The sequence below is a fragment of the Ursus maritimus genome, unplaced genomic scaffold, assembly GCF_017311325.1.
Source record: "Ursus maritimus isolate PB19 unplaced genomic scaffold, ASM1731132v1 scaffold_9, whole genome shotgun sequence".
In the NCBI taxonomy this organism is placed as follows: domain Eukaryota; kingdom Metazoa; phylum Chordata; class Mammalia; order Carnivora; family Ursidae; genus Ursus; species Ursus maritimus.
In genome coordinates, this window is record NW_024427107.1 from 11,042,353 (window position 1) to 11,057,207 (window position 14,855).

Sequence of the window (14,855 nt, forward strand, 5' to 3'; positions counted from 1 at the left end):
CTTTCACCGCAGGATTTCAAAATAATCTGCCTCTGTTGACTCCTTAATTCTTGTAAGACTTCCTCGATACAAATATAAATTATTTTCTCTAGTGGATACTTGGCAGACTGGGACACAGGTGGATTAAAGGTTTTAGTGTAGAACTTTTACCAGACACAACGAAGTCAGGCTCCTAAAGAGAATGGAAAACAGAGGGGGAGGGGTCATGTCCTTTTCATGGTTATATTTATTTTGCCTAGGGAGTAAGTCAACAGGTTTAAGGGCCTTCAGTTTTTATCTCAAATCTTGAACAAAAAGGAGTCTTTTCTTCAGAGAGGCCTATGGTTTTCCTCAGAAAGCTCTAGTTCTTTAATCTCATCCGGTTATAATATGCCCAATTAAAGCCCTACCATTGGAAAGCATCTTCTCCTGTGAAATATGGCTACGTTTCTTGAAATGGAATGGTAATGAGGCATTCCTACGAGCCAGTATGACTTCCCTTGTTGTTGCTGTATGCATTGATAAGATTCTGCCATTTATGACAAATTCTCATGCATGTATGGCCAGAAATATATCCAGGACATGAGGAACACGTGAAAACACACACTCACCCAAACATACACACACACGACGTACACCCCAATTTCTCTGACTTGGTAACCTCCAGATAGATGTTCCAAGACGTCAGTGGAAAGCTATTCTATGCAGAAGCTGCCATTGTCAGATATGTATAACTTGTAGGTCTTCATAGTAACTCAAAATACTTTATATTTTCTTGGCCACTGTCAAAGCTTCTTATCAACCAACCATAGCCTTAGTTTAATTAGGAGTCCTTTCAAGATAGTTTCATAAAACCACATAACTCAGGAATGAACACCAATAAATACTTGGCTAAAGCAGAAGCATTTAAAACTCCAAAGTGAAAAATGGACAAACAGAAAAGCATTAATAGTAACATTGGTTGCATGACCTTTGGTAGTATAAATATGTATAAATGATGATTTTTCATGAGTAAAATGGAAATCTGAGGATAGTGTTTAAAAGTTCGCTTTCAAATTATTCATCAAGTGAGGCAAACTTGCCATAGACCAAACTACAGAGGTCTGGAAAAATATTGGTACCTCCCGTCACGAAAGAGCAGGGGATTTCTTTCTGGCATTATCTTCCTTCTGGTCTTTTCTGCTGCACCATCAACATCCAAGCACAGAGCAATATAATGTTCCCATTTTCGAAATGAATGCTATAGGGAGAAACATGTTATAACCAGGAAAAGCTCATTCAGGTTAATGTGAATTCCATGTCTCGAAGTATTATAGAAGAACAGCTATAATTAACAGTCTGTTGGCACTTCCATTATAAACCACATTTCTAAGCAGTTTATAACTCAACTGTTTTTAATGAGAAATTGCTCTTCGGGAGGAAACTTGGCATGCATGGTTTAAAACAAAAAAATTCTCAAATTCATTAGGGCAGATGTAAGCTGTATCGTCTTGGCACTCCAACTTCCTAACGGACAATCCATTTAACACGATTTGGTATCGACTGCGGGTCCCATCAACCGCTGGAGACCACAGGCTATCTGACTCTGAGAAGTGCAAGGGTCAATTGAAAAAATATCTCAATAATACCAAAATGGAAGTAAAGGAAAGGCAAGAAAGTATCTGTAGAATTGGTAAAATATTACCATATTTAAATTTTGCTTCAATTCAGTTTAAATAAACAAGGTGGCGTTCAGGTATTTAGATGGTTCACACGGGAGCTTCTTACAGGCAAGAACTACCATTGGGGCCACAGGATTTATGAACTACGGTTTACTACCATCTTGTGTTCTCCTAAGGTGTACATTTCAGATTCTTGGATTTCGTTGTATACAATGTAAGTTTTATCTTAAACAATTGATAATATTTTTAAAGTGTAATTGTGAACAGCATTCAATCAAGTCATGATCATTACATTTCATTTTTGTTGAGATACGAGATAAATATTCTGCGTTAAGACTTCCCAGGAACCTTGAGATTCATGTTTGGATAGTTAAAATGTAGGATACATTATCTAAATTGATTAGTTAAATAAGTCCTGTGTGTCCAACTCCTCTCATTTTCGTTCTCCATGCATATTCTGATGAGAACACTTAAGTCTGTTAACCCATTTACTTTCTGTAAGCATAACTCACCCAACTTATAGCAGGCCAACTAAAGATCGGGAGACCACAGTCCCACTTCCATACCATTTTACAATCTAAATAAAGATTTCCCACTGAAAAGGATGTTCCAGGAGCTGTTTCCAAGCTCTAAATACACTGTGCTTAAAATGGGGGGGGGGGGGAGGAAACTAGTAGAGCTTAGAAATGACTGCCATAGTTATTTCCCCTCACAGCATCCTATCCACAGTTTCTTGGTCTATTATTGCATGACCTTATGTCATTCACTCAGATGAGGAAATGCAGAAAAAGAGAAGAGCCTAATTCAGGATTTTAAAAAAGTGGGTATGAGCCCGAAGACTGGCAGATTCCAATTTCCTTAACCAGAAAATAGGGTCAGGTACTAGAGGAAGAATGGATATGTCAACATGATGATGGTAACAATGATGACAAGCAGGAAAGGGAGCATGCTCTCCAAGACAACCACAATGCTGAGTCACGTTCCCGAGGAGAGGAGGAGAGTTCACACTAGAATGTACAGACCTCCCAGGTTCAATTTGAGATTGGGGCAGAGAGAAGCCAGGGTGCCAGGCTCTTCCTGGATTGGAGGTGTTTGGGAAGGGGGGAGGGGGAAGGGGAGAAGGGGAAGGGGGTAGAGGCAGGAGGCACAGAGACAGACCTGCTGCTGAGGGCAGGTCTTCGAATCAGGACAGGAAGGGTCACCAGCAGTTGAGAAACAGCCCCAGGGTCTTTTCAACTTTTTAGTATCCCAGCAAAACGTTGGAAAACACTAGAATAAATCATCCTTTGTAGCTTAATAAGATTTCCCTCCAATTCTCTATGTTATCTCTCTCTTAAATTGAGCCCATCACAAAAAAGTATGGCCACAAAAATAGTTCCACATACCAAAACCACTACTTAAGACCCAGTTTTGGTCCCAAGGAAGCCACTGTTAAACTTGGAACTTTCCCTTTTTCTTCCAGGTTCAGGTGCTTTACTTCTTTCCTGTTCTTACATCCCTTGCAATCACATCATTTAAAAAAGATCTACAATAAGCAACATATTAATATTTAAATATCAGTTTAGTCTTGCTAACTAAATAAAATATTAAAACACTCCTAAATATCATTATTCAGTAACTTTAAATATATATGATAAACTGTGAGTATACTAAACCACATAAGCTGTGTTAAAAATAGCATTTGATCTCTCCAAAACCCATAACTACAATTTTTGCATAGACATTTAAAATTGGAATTTGTGACAGTGAAATATCCCACAAAGTCAAGATAGCTACATTTGAGGTTTTTGTATGATATCTGATTTAGTGGCCCAAACCTATTGCTTGTTTTATGCTGTTTCTTACCTATAAAAATTTTATTTAAAGCACATTTGAAGGAACTCAAAACTTAAGAAAGATCCAGCCAATTAAACTCCCAGGGGAGTTTTAATCACACTAACGATGTCCCAAGTATCAACTATGAATTTACTCAAGTCCTAGAAGTTATGGAGGTGGGTAGAGAACTAATCAAGCATGATGCTCTAAATTGCTTATAACCCTCCCCTTCCTCCTCCTCCTCCTTCTTCCATCCTCCTCTTTTTTCTTACATTTATTAAAGTAGGAATAACGACTCCACCTTAATGTGCTTGCACCTACTATATTTTAGATGTGCTGAGTTTTGCCACATTTAAGTACAAGACATAATGCTCTAATAAATGGGAAAATAAGCTCAAAGGAGATTTAGCAGAGACAATAATGAATCTTGTTTTTTTTCAAAAGTTATTGAGTGTTTAATGTTAGCCCTGACATTTCAACGCTGAGTTCGTCACAAATAGGTCCTTCTTCCTATGTTTATATGAAAAGATTATACACTGTCCTTCCTCATTTCAATGACAAAAGCCCAACATCCCAAACGGCCATTATTCTTTACTCTGTGTATAACTAGTATTAAGCGTGGGTTTGTGTCTTGGACTTCCCTGGGTCTAAACCAACCAAAGAAAGATTCAGGACCTGATTCCACAAAAGCAACCACTGAGAACAGTGAAGACCATTATTTCCTCTCCCACTGCTGGCAGAGGTCAGCATCCCTGTGATTAGCCATGTCATAACATCATTGTATTACTGCTCCTTATGTGGGCAGATACTGAGCAATAACTGAACACATCACATCATTGCAAAAATGAAAAAGTGCCACTTCTTTGTCCCAATTTAGCATAAAATCAGTGAAAACAATCTTTACAAATGACAGTGCACTAAGAAACTGAAAGGAACTGTTATTACTCCTTAGGTATAGATTTAAACTGATGCTCTGACACCTTCGACTAGGACAAAAAATAGGACTATATTTTACTACTGCACTCCAGTTGTGAGCTCCTTTCATGCAATTTCAATTAAGGGATACAATGTTACTTAAAATAGTCTTAATTAGATGAAACTGACTATGGTACCATCTCTCAATGTCTGAAATGTAAGCATGCTCTAAGTTCCAAGAGGTGAACACTGTTACTTTCAGCCTGCATGTTTCTGTCCAGTCGAAGAGCTACGCTGCTGTTTCAAAGGCTGACCTATATACAGCAACATGCCATCCATTCTGGCTGTTTGTATAAGAGATGCCTTGCACTGTTGCCATAACCAACATCATCCGCATTGTTCTCACTTTTCTCCCGCAATGGGCTATGTGAAAATGGAGGCCAGTTTGCATAGTGATGTGCTCATAACGTAGTGTGCTCTTACAATAGAGCAATAGTAGATTAAACTGTTCCCAAAAAAATTCCTCCTCTGGAGTTTATTGACTGAAAAATGTAAGTAGCGTTTTGGCAATCTATAGAGCAGCAGCCGAAAGTGTCAGCAGGGTAACACAAGCTCCTTTTAGTTTAGAAAAGCTTCGGGAAGAGGATATTCATTTTGTGGATTAGGGTCTCTTCTTACATTGAAAAAAAGATCAGTGGGAAAATTGTAGGTACAACTGCATGATTCTGAAGCACATAAAGATACTGGTTCCACTGGGATTTAGCATACCAACTTTCACTACAAAAGTGCTGACAGATTTAAAATAAAGATAATTATTAATTTATGATCTTATCAACCTATTAAAAACAAATAACCTGACAAAGTAAGTGTTTCTTGTAATAACCCACATATTCATTACACCTCTGAAAGACCCAAGGTTTACTTTGCTGTCTTGGCTCTTTGAGGGAAGTCTGATCCAACTTATTTTTACTAAATATAGATACAGATTTCTTATGTTACCTCTTCCAAACTTCTGCCCATCTTCCATATCCCTGCAAATGCACTTGAGTCATTGTAAAAATGAATGCTAGTTGACTACATTCTAAGCAACTAAAATAGTGAAGCTGGATAGAAATTGTGTACCAGTGCTGAGCATGATGGAGTAGAAAAAACTAGTGTCTGGGTTTTCTGGGGCCTACCAAACGTACTCAGTATATTTAATATAATCGGGGATCAGTGACAAATATATTTGATAGACTGCTATACAGAGAAAGGCAGGGGAAGGCATTCTTCGAGAAGCATTTCCATGAAGTCTCTTCCTACTATTAGAAGTATATCATGACTTTGCATCTTTAAAAATCCATTATTCCCTGGATAAGTTAAATAGAAGACTTGCAACTAGTCTATAGAAAGGGTGGCTAATTTGCATTTAAAAAGAACAGTTTGCTCCTCATACACGGGAGGACTTAAAAGGAACTTCAATGAGCTAGTAAAGAAATTCTGAAGACTTTCTAAATTAATTTATTCAATTCACAGCACAACGCACGAAAATTATTTAAAGCACTTAATTGGAAAATGATTTAATATATTGAAGTAATTCTTGATTTTCCAAAGCATTTAACTTTTAAATTAAATCTGACCCTACTATCACAAGAATGACAAGTGAAATGTGTATCCAAGTCATTACCTTCTTTTTGGAGCCTAAAATCACCGATAAATCCAGTAAGATTTGTCCAGTTTCACTGCCAAAATGGTTCTGACATTTTCATACTGGTTACTACCCTGGAAGATGTGTTTACTATCCATGATAGGTCTGCTACTTAATTATTTTTGTTAGTAATAGTGCTACGAGCAAAATATGTTACACACACAAAATACTTGCTTATAAAGGCAAAACAGGTTTTAGAATAAAAGAACTATGCTACTAACAAATAATGAAACTTCATCACACAAACTTCTCTTGCCAAAGTTACCCAAGCTTTCCAACCTGTTCGGAGCTGAAGAGCTCCATGTATGATAAAAAGCCTTCCTGCCTTGCTCAAGACTCTTATTTCCTTCGTTTCAAACTTGCCTATCCATCATAGGCATACAGCACATCCCTTTTACTGAGCCTTACACGTACACGACATCAAGGAGCTTCTGCACTGAGTGATATCTGTAGTTCACTTAACTCACAGTGTGTGTGTGTGTGTGTGTGTGTGTGTGTGTGTGTGTGTGTGTGTCCCGACTGACCAAGACTCGGAGCTGCGAGGCGGTGGCGTGGTGAGGAGCCCGGAGGCTGAGGATGCAGCGCGCTAAATACCTCTATATCACGTAAAAAAGCTGTTTGATGATGCCTCGCCACCAGGCAAATATTAGGAGTCCCAAGGATTTATCCAGTGGAATTCACCGAGGGGCCGACAAGGAATTGCTTGCAGGGGATAGAGTATCAGGCAGGTCGAGCTGGAGCTGGGCGTCTAAACCACTCGCCCCGTGTCTCAGAGAACTCATTCCTCCCCTACGACGTTCACCCAGCGGGACCGCTTACACACGTCCAATAACCCCGAGACCAGAACAGCCGTGGCCCTGCGGCTGCTCTCCGAGGCCGGTCCCCGCGCGTCGACCCTCCCTGGGCCGAGAGTTGGAGAAGCACCGAGAATAACCCCCTCCATTCGTATCCCTTGACTATTCTATCTATGGGACAAGCTGAGCTCAGCAGTAGCCCCGGCCGGCTCCCCCCACCCCACGCCCGCCCCGGGCCACCCTCCTGGGCAGCTGCGCCCGGGTCCCCCGCGGCCTTGGCACCTAGGGTCATCGGCTGTAAGTGCAGCCCAGCCTGGGACCCTGCTCCAGCCCCGTGCAGAGTGCTGGAGCTTCGGACGTAAACTCGACGCGCTCGCCTGGCTTCTAACAAACTTGCAATTACCGCGCACCCCCCCCCCCAAGCCGGAGCTGTCCCCCAAACCCGGCTACCCCGCTGCACCCTGGCCCACAGACCAGCTTCCGAACACAGGGTGCGGCCGCCCGAAAGGGTTGGGGAAAACAAAAGACTTGTGGAGCAATTTTCCCGGCGGGGGGTGGAGGCGTCTCCTTGGTCCCTGTACCCCGACTCCCGGCTGCTCCCCTGGCAACTAATCCCGGTCAGGGAAGCGGTGCCACGAGTCCCCGCAGCCCGTGAGAGGGCGGGAGGGATAAGGGGAAACTAGAAAATAAACTGACTTCTCTTACTCTCTGCCTCCGTTCCCGGACCCCAGACACACCCCCAAAGTATTCCGTGGTTTTCCCTTAATTTTTTTTTAAACGCCCCCCGGCAAACCTAAGCAGGGAGCCTTAGTCGCGAACAGCAGGAAGGAAAGAATCCGAGCAAATCGTGTCACTTTCCGTACAATCGCCGTGTTTGGCAAACCCCCGGAGGTGCTGCACAGTATTTACTACCCAAGCGCACGCAGGGCTGTAGCGGGCTGCGAGCCGAGCGCGCCCGGGACCGGCCTCCGCCGACTAGCCCTGGTAGCCGAGCCGGCCCGCCGCCGCCGCCGCCCCCCTCCCGGGACCAAGCAGCAAGAACACGGTGGAAACAAAAGCAGAGCGTTCACCTTGTTGCAATAGTAGGGGTCCAGGCAGGGAGAAGGTCCCAGACAGGGAGCGTCGGGCGCAGCGGCGGGCTGGGCTGGAGGTGGATAAAATCTTACGTCCATTTCACTCTCACATCAAGCAACTCCTTTTCTTTTCCTTTTTTTAAAAAAAGTGTTCAGCAAAACAAGCTTAGACGGAACAGAGAGAGGTGTCTGGACTCAGGAGTAAAAGAAACACCTTCCTTCCCTCACATCCGTTTGTGGTTTGTTTAAGAAGAAGAGGAGAAAAAAAAAAAAAAAGAAAAAAAAAGAGGGGGGAAAAGCGCTCAACTCTCCCCCAAGCCGCGGCGCGCACCCGTCGGCGCCGAGCGCGCAGCCTGCTCCGCCGCCGCCTCCCGGCCCCGCCGCCACAGCCGCCGCAGCCGCCGGGCAGGTAACTTCATGCGCTCATTGTCCCCCCGCCCGCCCCCCCATCCCCGCCTCCCGCGCCCCTCGCCGCCCGGCACACGCGCTCGCGCTCGGGCTCTAGGTCCCGGGCGTTTTATTGGAGTCTCTGAGTTGCTCTGCTTTTAGTTTATTTTCTCCACCTTGGAGGCCTGGGATGGGGGGAGGAATGAAGAGGGGGACAGGGAGGGAGTGGGGGGGGGTGAACGCCCCGGGCCGGGCGGGGTAGGGTGCGCGGCAGGACGCGGGGCTGCTCGCGGCCCAATGGCTGCAGCTCGGGTCTGGGGGCCGGGGGCCGGAGGAGGGAGGAGCGGAGAAAGAGGAGGAGAGCGCGGCCGGGACCGGGCCGGGGCGGCGGGACTCCGCGGAGACTCCGCTGTGCCGGAGCCGCTCTCCTCCCGGGCAGCGCGTCGCACACAAAGGGGCTGCGGAGCCCCAGCCACCGGCGGCCCCGGGGCACGGCGGGGAGCGCGCAGCAAGGGGGCGCTGTGGCGCAGCCCCGCCCCCGGGCCCGCCCCGGCCCCACCCCGCTCCTGCCGCCCCCTCCGCGGCGGTCCCCACCTCTTTCTTTGCGTCCGCCACATCCCCTTTCGTGGCTCTCCCCACTCCCATCTCCGCGTCCCCACTCCTACTCCCAGCCCCTGGTGGAGGTGGCTATTCCACGCAGCGCCGGTCCTGGGGACCGGGAACCCGCAGGGAGCGCGAATCATCTGTGCGCTGTAGTGGGCTACTGGGCTAGGGACAGGAAGGGACTGCAGGGTGTGGATGGGCTTAAGAGTCTACCCCATTCTGTCGCTCGCTTCCGCCTCCAGCCCTCACCTCCGAAAGATCTGTGACCCACTGGAGGGTTTGCCAAGCTAAAGGCAGCCCTAGAGACTCTAGAAAGATCACGGGGGTAAATCAAAGCATAAATAGGGAAACAATCATCAACACACAAGATCAGGCTAGAGGGAAAACACGTGCGCTTGCTAGTTGCCCCTGACGGGATTCTTGACTTTTTGTAATGGGTAGCCCAGTGATGTTCTTGGAGAGGCACAGAAGACCTGGAATCAGCCTCCCCATTTCTCTGGTTGGTAAGTGGGAGGAAGAAGTCACCAATTATGTTTTCCCGCCTTACCTCTGAAACACAGAAACTTGCAACTTCGTTTTTTCCAGATGGCTGGAAAAAAAAAAAAATCCGCGTATTTTGGCTGTAGTCCAACAGATTTATCCCTGAGGCTCTGTCCTTGGTGGGAAGTCCAGGCAAGAGTGGGTGATATTTGCCTTCCCAGGAGGAAGTAGCCAGACACAGTAGGGCCCAAGACCCTGCAAAAGAGCCTGGAAGTACTTCATCCTTTCCAATTGTTTCTGGTGCTAAAGTGGATACTAATAACATTCTGCCACTCCACACAGCTGTACAGTGCATGTTGATTGCCAACTGCTCTGTACAACTTTCTCACAGCTATGTTGTTTCCTCTGCAATTGAGAGCACCTGTCAGGTACAATCAGAGAGATCTGGAAGAAAATCTATGAAGAAAGTATAAGGAATGATAACATCATTGGACATCTATACGTGGCTTTTTAGGAACCTTTTACTGAGCATTGCTTTGTACTCCTTGCATCCTTTTTCTCTTAAACCATTGTTTTCTTTCGTCCCTTCATCATTTTTTATAAGTAGCGAAAATCCAGCTTTTCCCCAATCTCAAGATTGACATGGTGGAAATTGTGGAGGGAGAGAGAGCAGTGAGAAAAAAGAATTCCTCTCCACTGGATTCAGAAGAACCTCCGTATTTACAGGTCCTTCAAGGCATAAAATAAAATAAAAAATAGAAAATGTTTTTCCTCTTAATAAAGGTCTTTAAAATAAAATTTAAATGTTTTGTGTTTTGTATTGTCAGTGTCCAAAATTCAATTGTAGATGCTAAAATATGCTTATAATGTATTTACACAATTAAAAAAAAACTTTTGAATTTAACTTAAATATTTCCAAGCTTAAATTTCTATCATCAGTTCAGCATTACCAATTCAGCATTACATCATTTCAAACTTCAATTCTGAAAACTTCCTTAGAATCTGCAGTTGATGTCTGTTTGATGGCCCCGTGAACATCAGGAAGATGAAAAGTTTCAGGACAGAAACAATATCATTATCAGCATTTTGACACCTAGGGAAGACAATGATGTCTATACTTTGTTCCCTAGACCTACCAGTTTGCTCTGTCTTGAGGAGAAACCCAAATGCACGGGAACTGTGTGACCCTCTACTTAATTTGGGCCTGGTTTCTTCTGTGTGCAATCGGTAGTCGAAGTGGTATGTTTGTGTGTGGTCTGGTGTCAGGGGTGGGAATGTGAGCTTTTGATCAAAAAACTCTTGACTCCAATCACTCATACATGGAGAGTAGACCATGAAAGTCAACTTCATGGGGGGGGGGGGCAGTGCGTGGGAATGAAAATGGAGTTAATGATCAATCATGCCTTCGTGATGAAGTCTCCATAAAAACCCCTAAAGTTCAGGACTCAGAGAGCTTCTGCATTGGTGACCACGTGGAGATCACGGAGAGTGGTCCGCCTAGAGAGAGCATGAAAGTTCCATGTCTTTTCCCACATACCTTACCCTGTGATTCCTTCCATCTGGATGTTGATCTGTATCCTTTATCATATCCTTTTATAATAAATGGGTAAACAGTAAGTAAACTGTTTTCCCTGAGTCTTGTGAGCCACTCTACTAAATTCATCAAACCCGAGGAGGGGATTATGAGAACCTCTGATTGATAGCTGATCGGTCAGAAGCCCAGTTAACACCCTGGGCTTGCGACTGCCGCCTCAAGTGGGTTTCTTGTTCTTGGGGCAGTGCAGGCAGTCTTGTGGGGCTGAGCCCTTAACCTGTGAGATCTGATGCTATCTCCAGGGAGATACTGTTAGAATTGAGTTACATTGTAGGACACTCAGCTGGTGTGACAGAATTGAGTTTTTCCCAGATCAGGTGGGGAATGTGAGCTGTTGGTTTGGGGAGAAAAAAAAAAACAACTCCTAAGCCCAATCACTCATACATGAAGAGCAGACCATGGAGATCATCTCAGTGTGATCTGAAAAAAATATTCTTTTTAAATGCTCCACCCAAGGCCCATCATATATGGAACAGGAGCAGTTCTCCCAAGAAAAGCTTGGTGGAAGTTGAATAGCTAAACCAATGAGTAAATCTTGTTAATTTGGGAGATAAAAATTGTTGAGAGGCGTTATATTATTTTTCAATTTCTAGGACATTCAATGCTACATCATGGCTAAGTTTACTAATTTATTTGTCCATCCATTGGCTTGTATATTAATTCAACAAAGACATATAAGCAGAGTAAAGCTCTATGGTATGTATTGCATATAGGTTGACATATAAGAAAAAATTACTTAAAATAGTTTCAGTTTTAGATGTGTTCTAGTCTTCTAGAGCAGTATTTCCAATTTTGTCTTGTCAGTGGAGTCACCCTAGATGCTTTGAAAAACACTCATGCCTGGGATCCTCCCCCATAGATTCTGTTTCGATCCATTTAGGGTAGGGTCTGGGCATAGGCGTTTTGCAAAGCTGTCCAGTGGCTTACCACTTTCAAGAAAGGTTGAGAACCAGTGGTCTAGGAGGAAAGATAACATGGGCACAAAGGGAATGTTAAAAGCACATTTTCATGTGAGTGAATTTTCCTGGCTGGACTGTTATTTTGTGTTGGCTCTCATAGGGGACATAGAGGGGTCACCACTGCAGGTCCCTATCATGTGCACTGCCCTTACAGAGACTGAGTATGGCAATTGACTTAGTTTTTCTAAAGAAACAGGAATGAATTGCTGTACAGACCCAAATTACAATTTGGTCATTTGAACTAGGAACTGTCATTACCAAAAAATGTTTATCCATGAACAAAACATCTCCTTACTAGTACTGATGTAATAAAGTCGATAGCTCTCCTTTCTGAAATGCCTACTATGTCCTGGACCAAGTTATAATTTCTTTACATTTCATTTCACTTTCTTATTTAGTTTTACAAGTTACACTGGAAACCCTAACCACCAATTACAAACCACACTTAGCATCTTGTTTTTGTTCCCTCAACACTACCGATCTTCATTTTAATTATAGTTTCATAATTGTTGTGTTTTCAAATTTTCACTTGTTTCCATTGACCACATTTTATGTTTACTGATTCTTTGTGCTGTGGATATAAGTCCTAAATCTCATAGTAATGTCACCAAACTACACACAGAATGTTTTGCATTAGGGAAGATATCCTTTACACAGTCAATCCTATCCACGAGTTATGAGGAGTCTCCTAAAATTAATACAACAACAACAACAACAACAACAACAACAACAACAACAAAATGGCACTTCTTGAGGGGTATTTTTGGTTAGCTTTTGGAGTTAATTACTTTAAGGGTAATAGCCCTCTCTATATTGACTATGGGGATAGAAGATCTTATAGAGGGATTTATTTTGAAATGCCAAATATTGAAACTAAAATCAAAGCATGCTGTATTTAATAACAAAATTATTATCAGCCCTTCACTGGCCTCCTCTTATTTAAGGGTGAGCTTTCCAGTAATAGCTGATACCCCAGTCTCTCTTGTAGAAGAAAACTTCATTCTTTTAAAATACCATTCATTTGAACACCTCGTATGGGCCACTTTGTATTATAAGCCATTTTGTTATACACGTGTTTACAGGTCTGCCTGCCTAAGAAGATTATGGCTGAAATAGGTTTTTTTTTTTTTCCTTACAACCTAACCAATGCTGAATCCTACCCGTCTTCAAGTTTCTAGAAACATCATCAATGGTTTCAATAGGAAACGTTTATGTTTTCTCAATTTACCAGTTAGAATTTACTGTTGTCCAGAGTTTTTTTTTTTTAAATAGTTTTCTAAAGTAATTTAAATGTAAAATAGAATGATATGCAATCCATAATATAATGCAGTGGGAGAACAGAGAGTACTGAAGTTTATTTCCTGGGGAGACTAGTGAGAAATGACTAGATTGTAAGTCTTTCAACCAGAAAATAAAGGATTTCAAAATGATGAGGAAAGTTTGAAGGAAATGATATAGGGTCCACAGATACCTCACATGGTACTAAATGACTCATAAAATGCAGTATTTTTTACATAATATGGGAAGGGTGCCAATGTCTGCACATCTTACCACTGAGTGTGGGACAGTACTATGATCTTTAACAGTATACAACATTTGTGGCATAATAGCCATAATAGGACTCTTCAGCTATTTTACACAGCAATAATCCAGTCCTCTCTCATCAGGATAAACTGTGAGGACAAATCCTTTCAAAATCAGAATTAGTTCCTTGGAAAAGAGTGAGGCCACAATTATCCCTTAAGTAGGAGCAGCTGCAACATGGGATTGGCCTGGAGTGTGGCAGTGAAGTGTTTCTCCCGTGCAATTAAATGGATTTTTTTTTAACGTAAACTAATATTCTATAAAAAGTCACTTGGAAGGTGAGTAGGTATGGAATTGCTGAGATGAAAGGAACAGTCCTTTTGCTTTACCTGAGTTAATATTCCTGCTTTAGTAAATGCTATTTTGGTGAAAATGGACGATCAAGGGTCACCCTTTCCCATGAAGTGGGGCCCGAAAGGGACCCAGAGTAATACAAAGGAAAGATAATTCTGGATTACTTGTACACTCTGTGTCTTCTTTTGAACTGTGTTCATAGCTGTGTTTTGTTATTGTTGGTTTTCAAAAAGACATGATGAGTCAACAGGAACACTTCAATTTAAACCGGCAAGGTATCACTTGGGTGGAAACATGTAAATACAATCCACAGGACTTGGGCCAGTCAGCACCTCGTCCAGAGTGAGACAAAAAGGGATGAGAACTTAGTTTTCTACCACAGGGATGATTAAAGGATTGGGAAAATAAGACCTTTAAGAAAGATTAAAGGACCTGACTGGAGGGGGGTATACTCAGAGGCAGCAACGTAGTATCTTCAAGTCGTGTATCTTGAGAGTTCTTTCGCAAACACCGAGAGAACACCTCCACTGAAGATATAACGTAAGAAATTGGATGTAATACTAGAGCATTGAGGATTTAGTCACACAGGGAAAGAATGTTCCCCAGGGATCTTGGCTGTATTGCCAAAGGAGAATGTGGACTCTCCATAGGTCTGGAGGTAGTCTCTGCACCCAGTAAATTTTGTCATGTCACCTGAGCACCCAGGGACAACCCTCTTCTTAAAATACACCTTCCTTCTATATGATAAGTGGGCAGAGGGTTCGAAATTAGCTCTAATTATCTAAAGGGTTTCTGTGCTCACAAATTTTGGATAGCATAAAATGAAGTTCATCCAGACAGGGAACCAAGGCAGCTCTTGAAGTTCTTCAGAGTCGAAAAATGCTTTCTTTTACATGAGATTTGTTCCTGAATATTTTCAAGAACTTTAGTAACAAAGAAAAACAGCAAACACTTGATCTTGCTGGCAAAATTGAAGACGTGTTCTGAAACTAGGAATCAAAATGTTTAAATTAAATATTAAATATTGAAA

The 14,855-nt window shown here is 42.9% G+C and overlaps 1 protein-coding gene across 2 annotated transcripts in view; it reads right to left on the bottom strand.

Moving 5' to 3' along the window:
- Positions 1-8,256, bottom strand: part of TOX (thymocyte selection associated high mobility group box) — a 292,833-nt gene extending 284,577 nt beyond the window's left edge. The window contains exon 1 of one of the 2 annotated variants that reach the window (XM_040626093.1): positions 7,922-8,256. In XM_040626093.1, the coding sequence (XP_040482027.1) occupies positions 7,922-8,023 (102 nt within the window). In that variant the 5' untranslated portion in view covers positions 8,024-8,256. The remainder of the gene's footprint in view (positions 1-7,921) is intronic. The other variant, XM_040626092.1, reaches the window with a different exon arrangement.
- Positions 8,257-14,855: the final 6,599 nt, after the last annotated feature.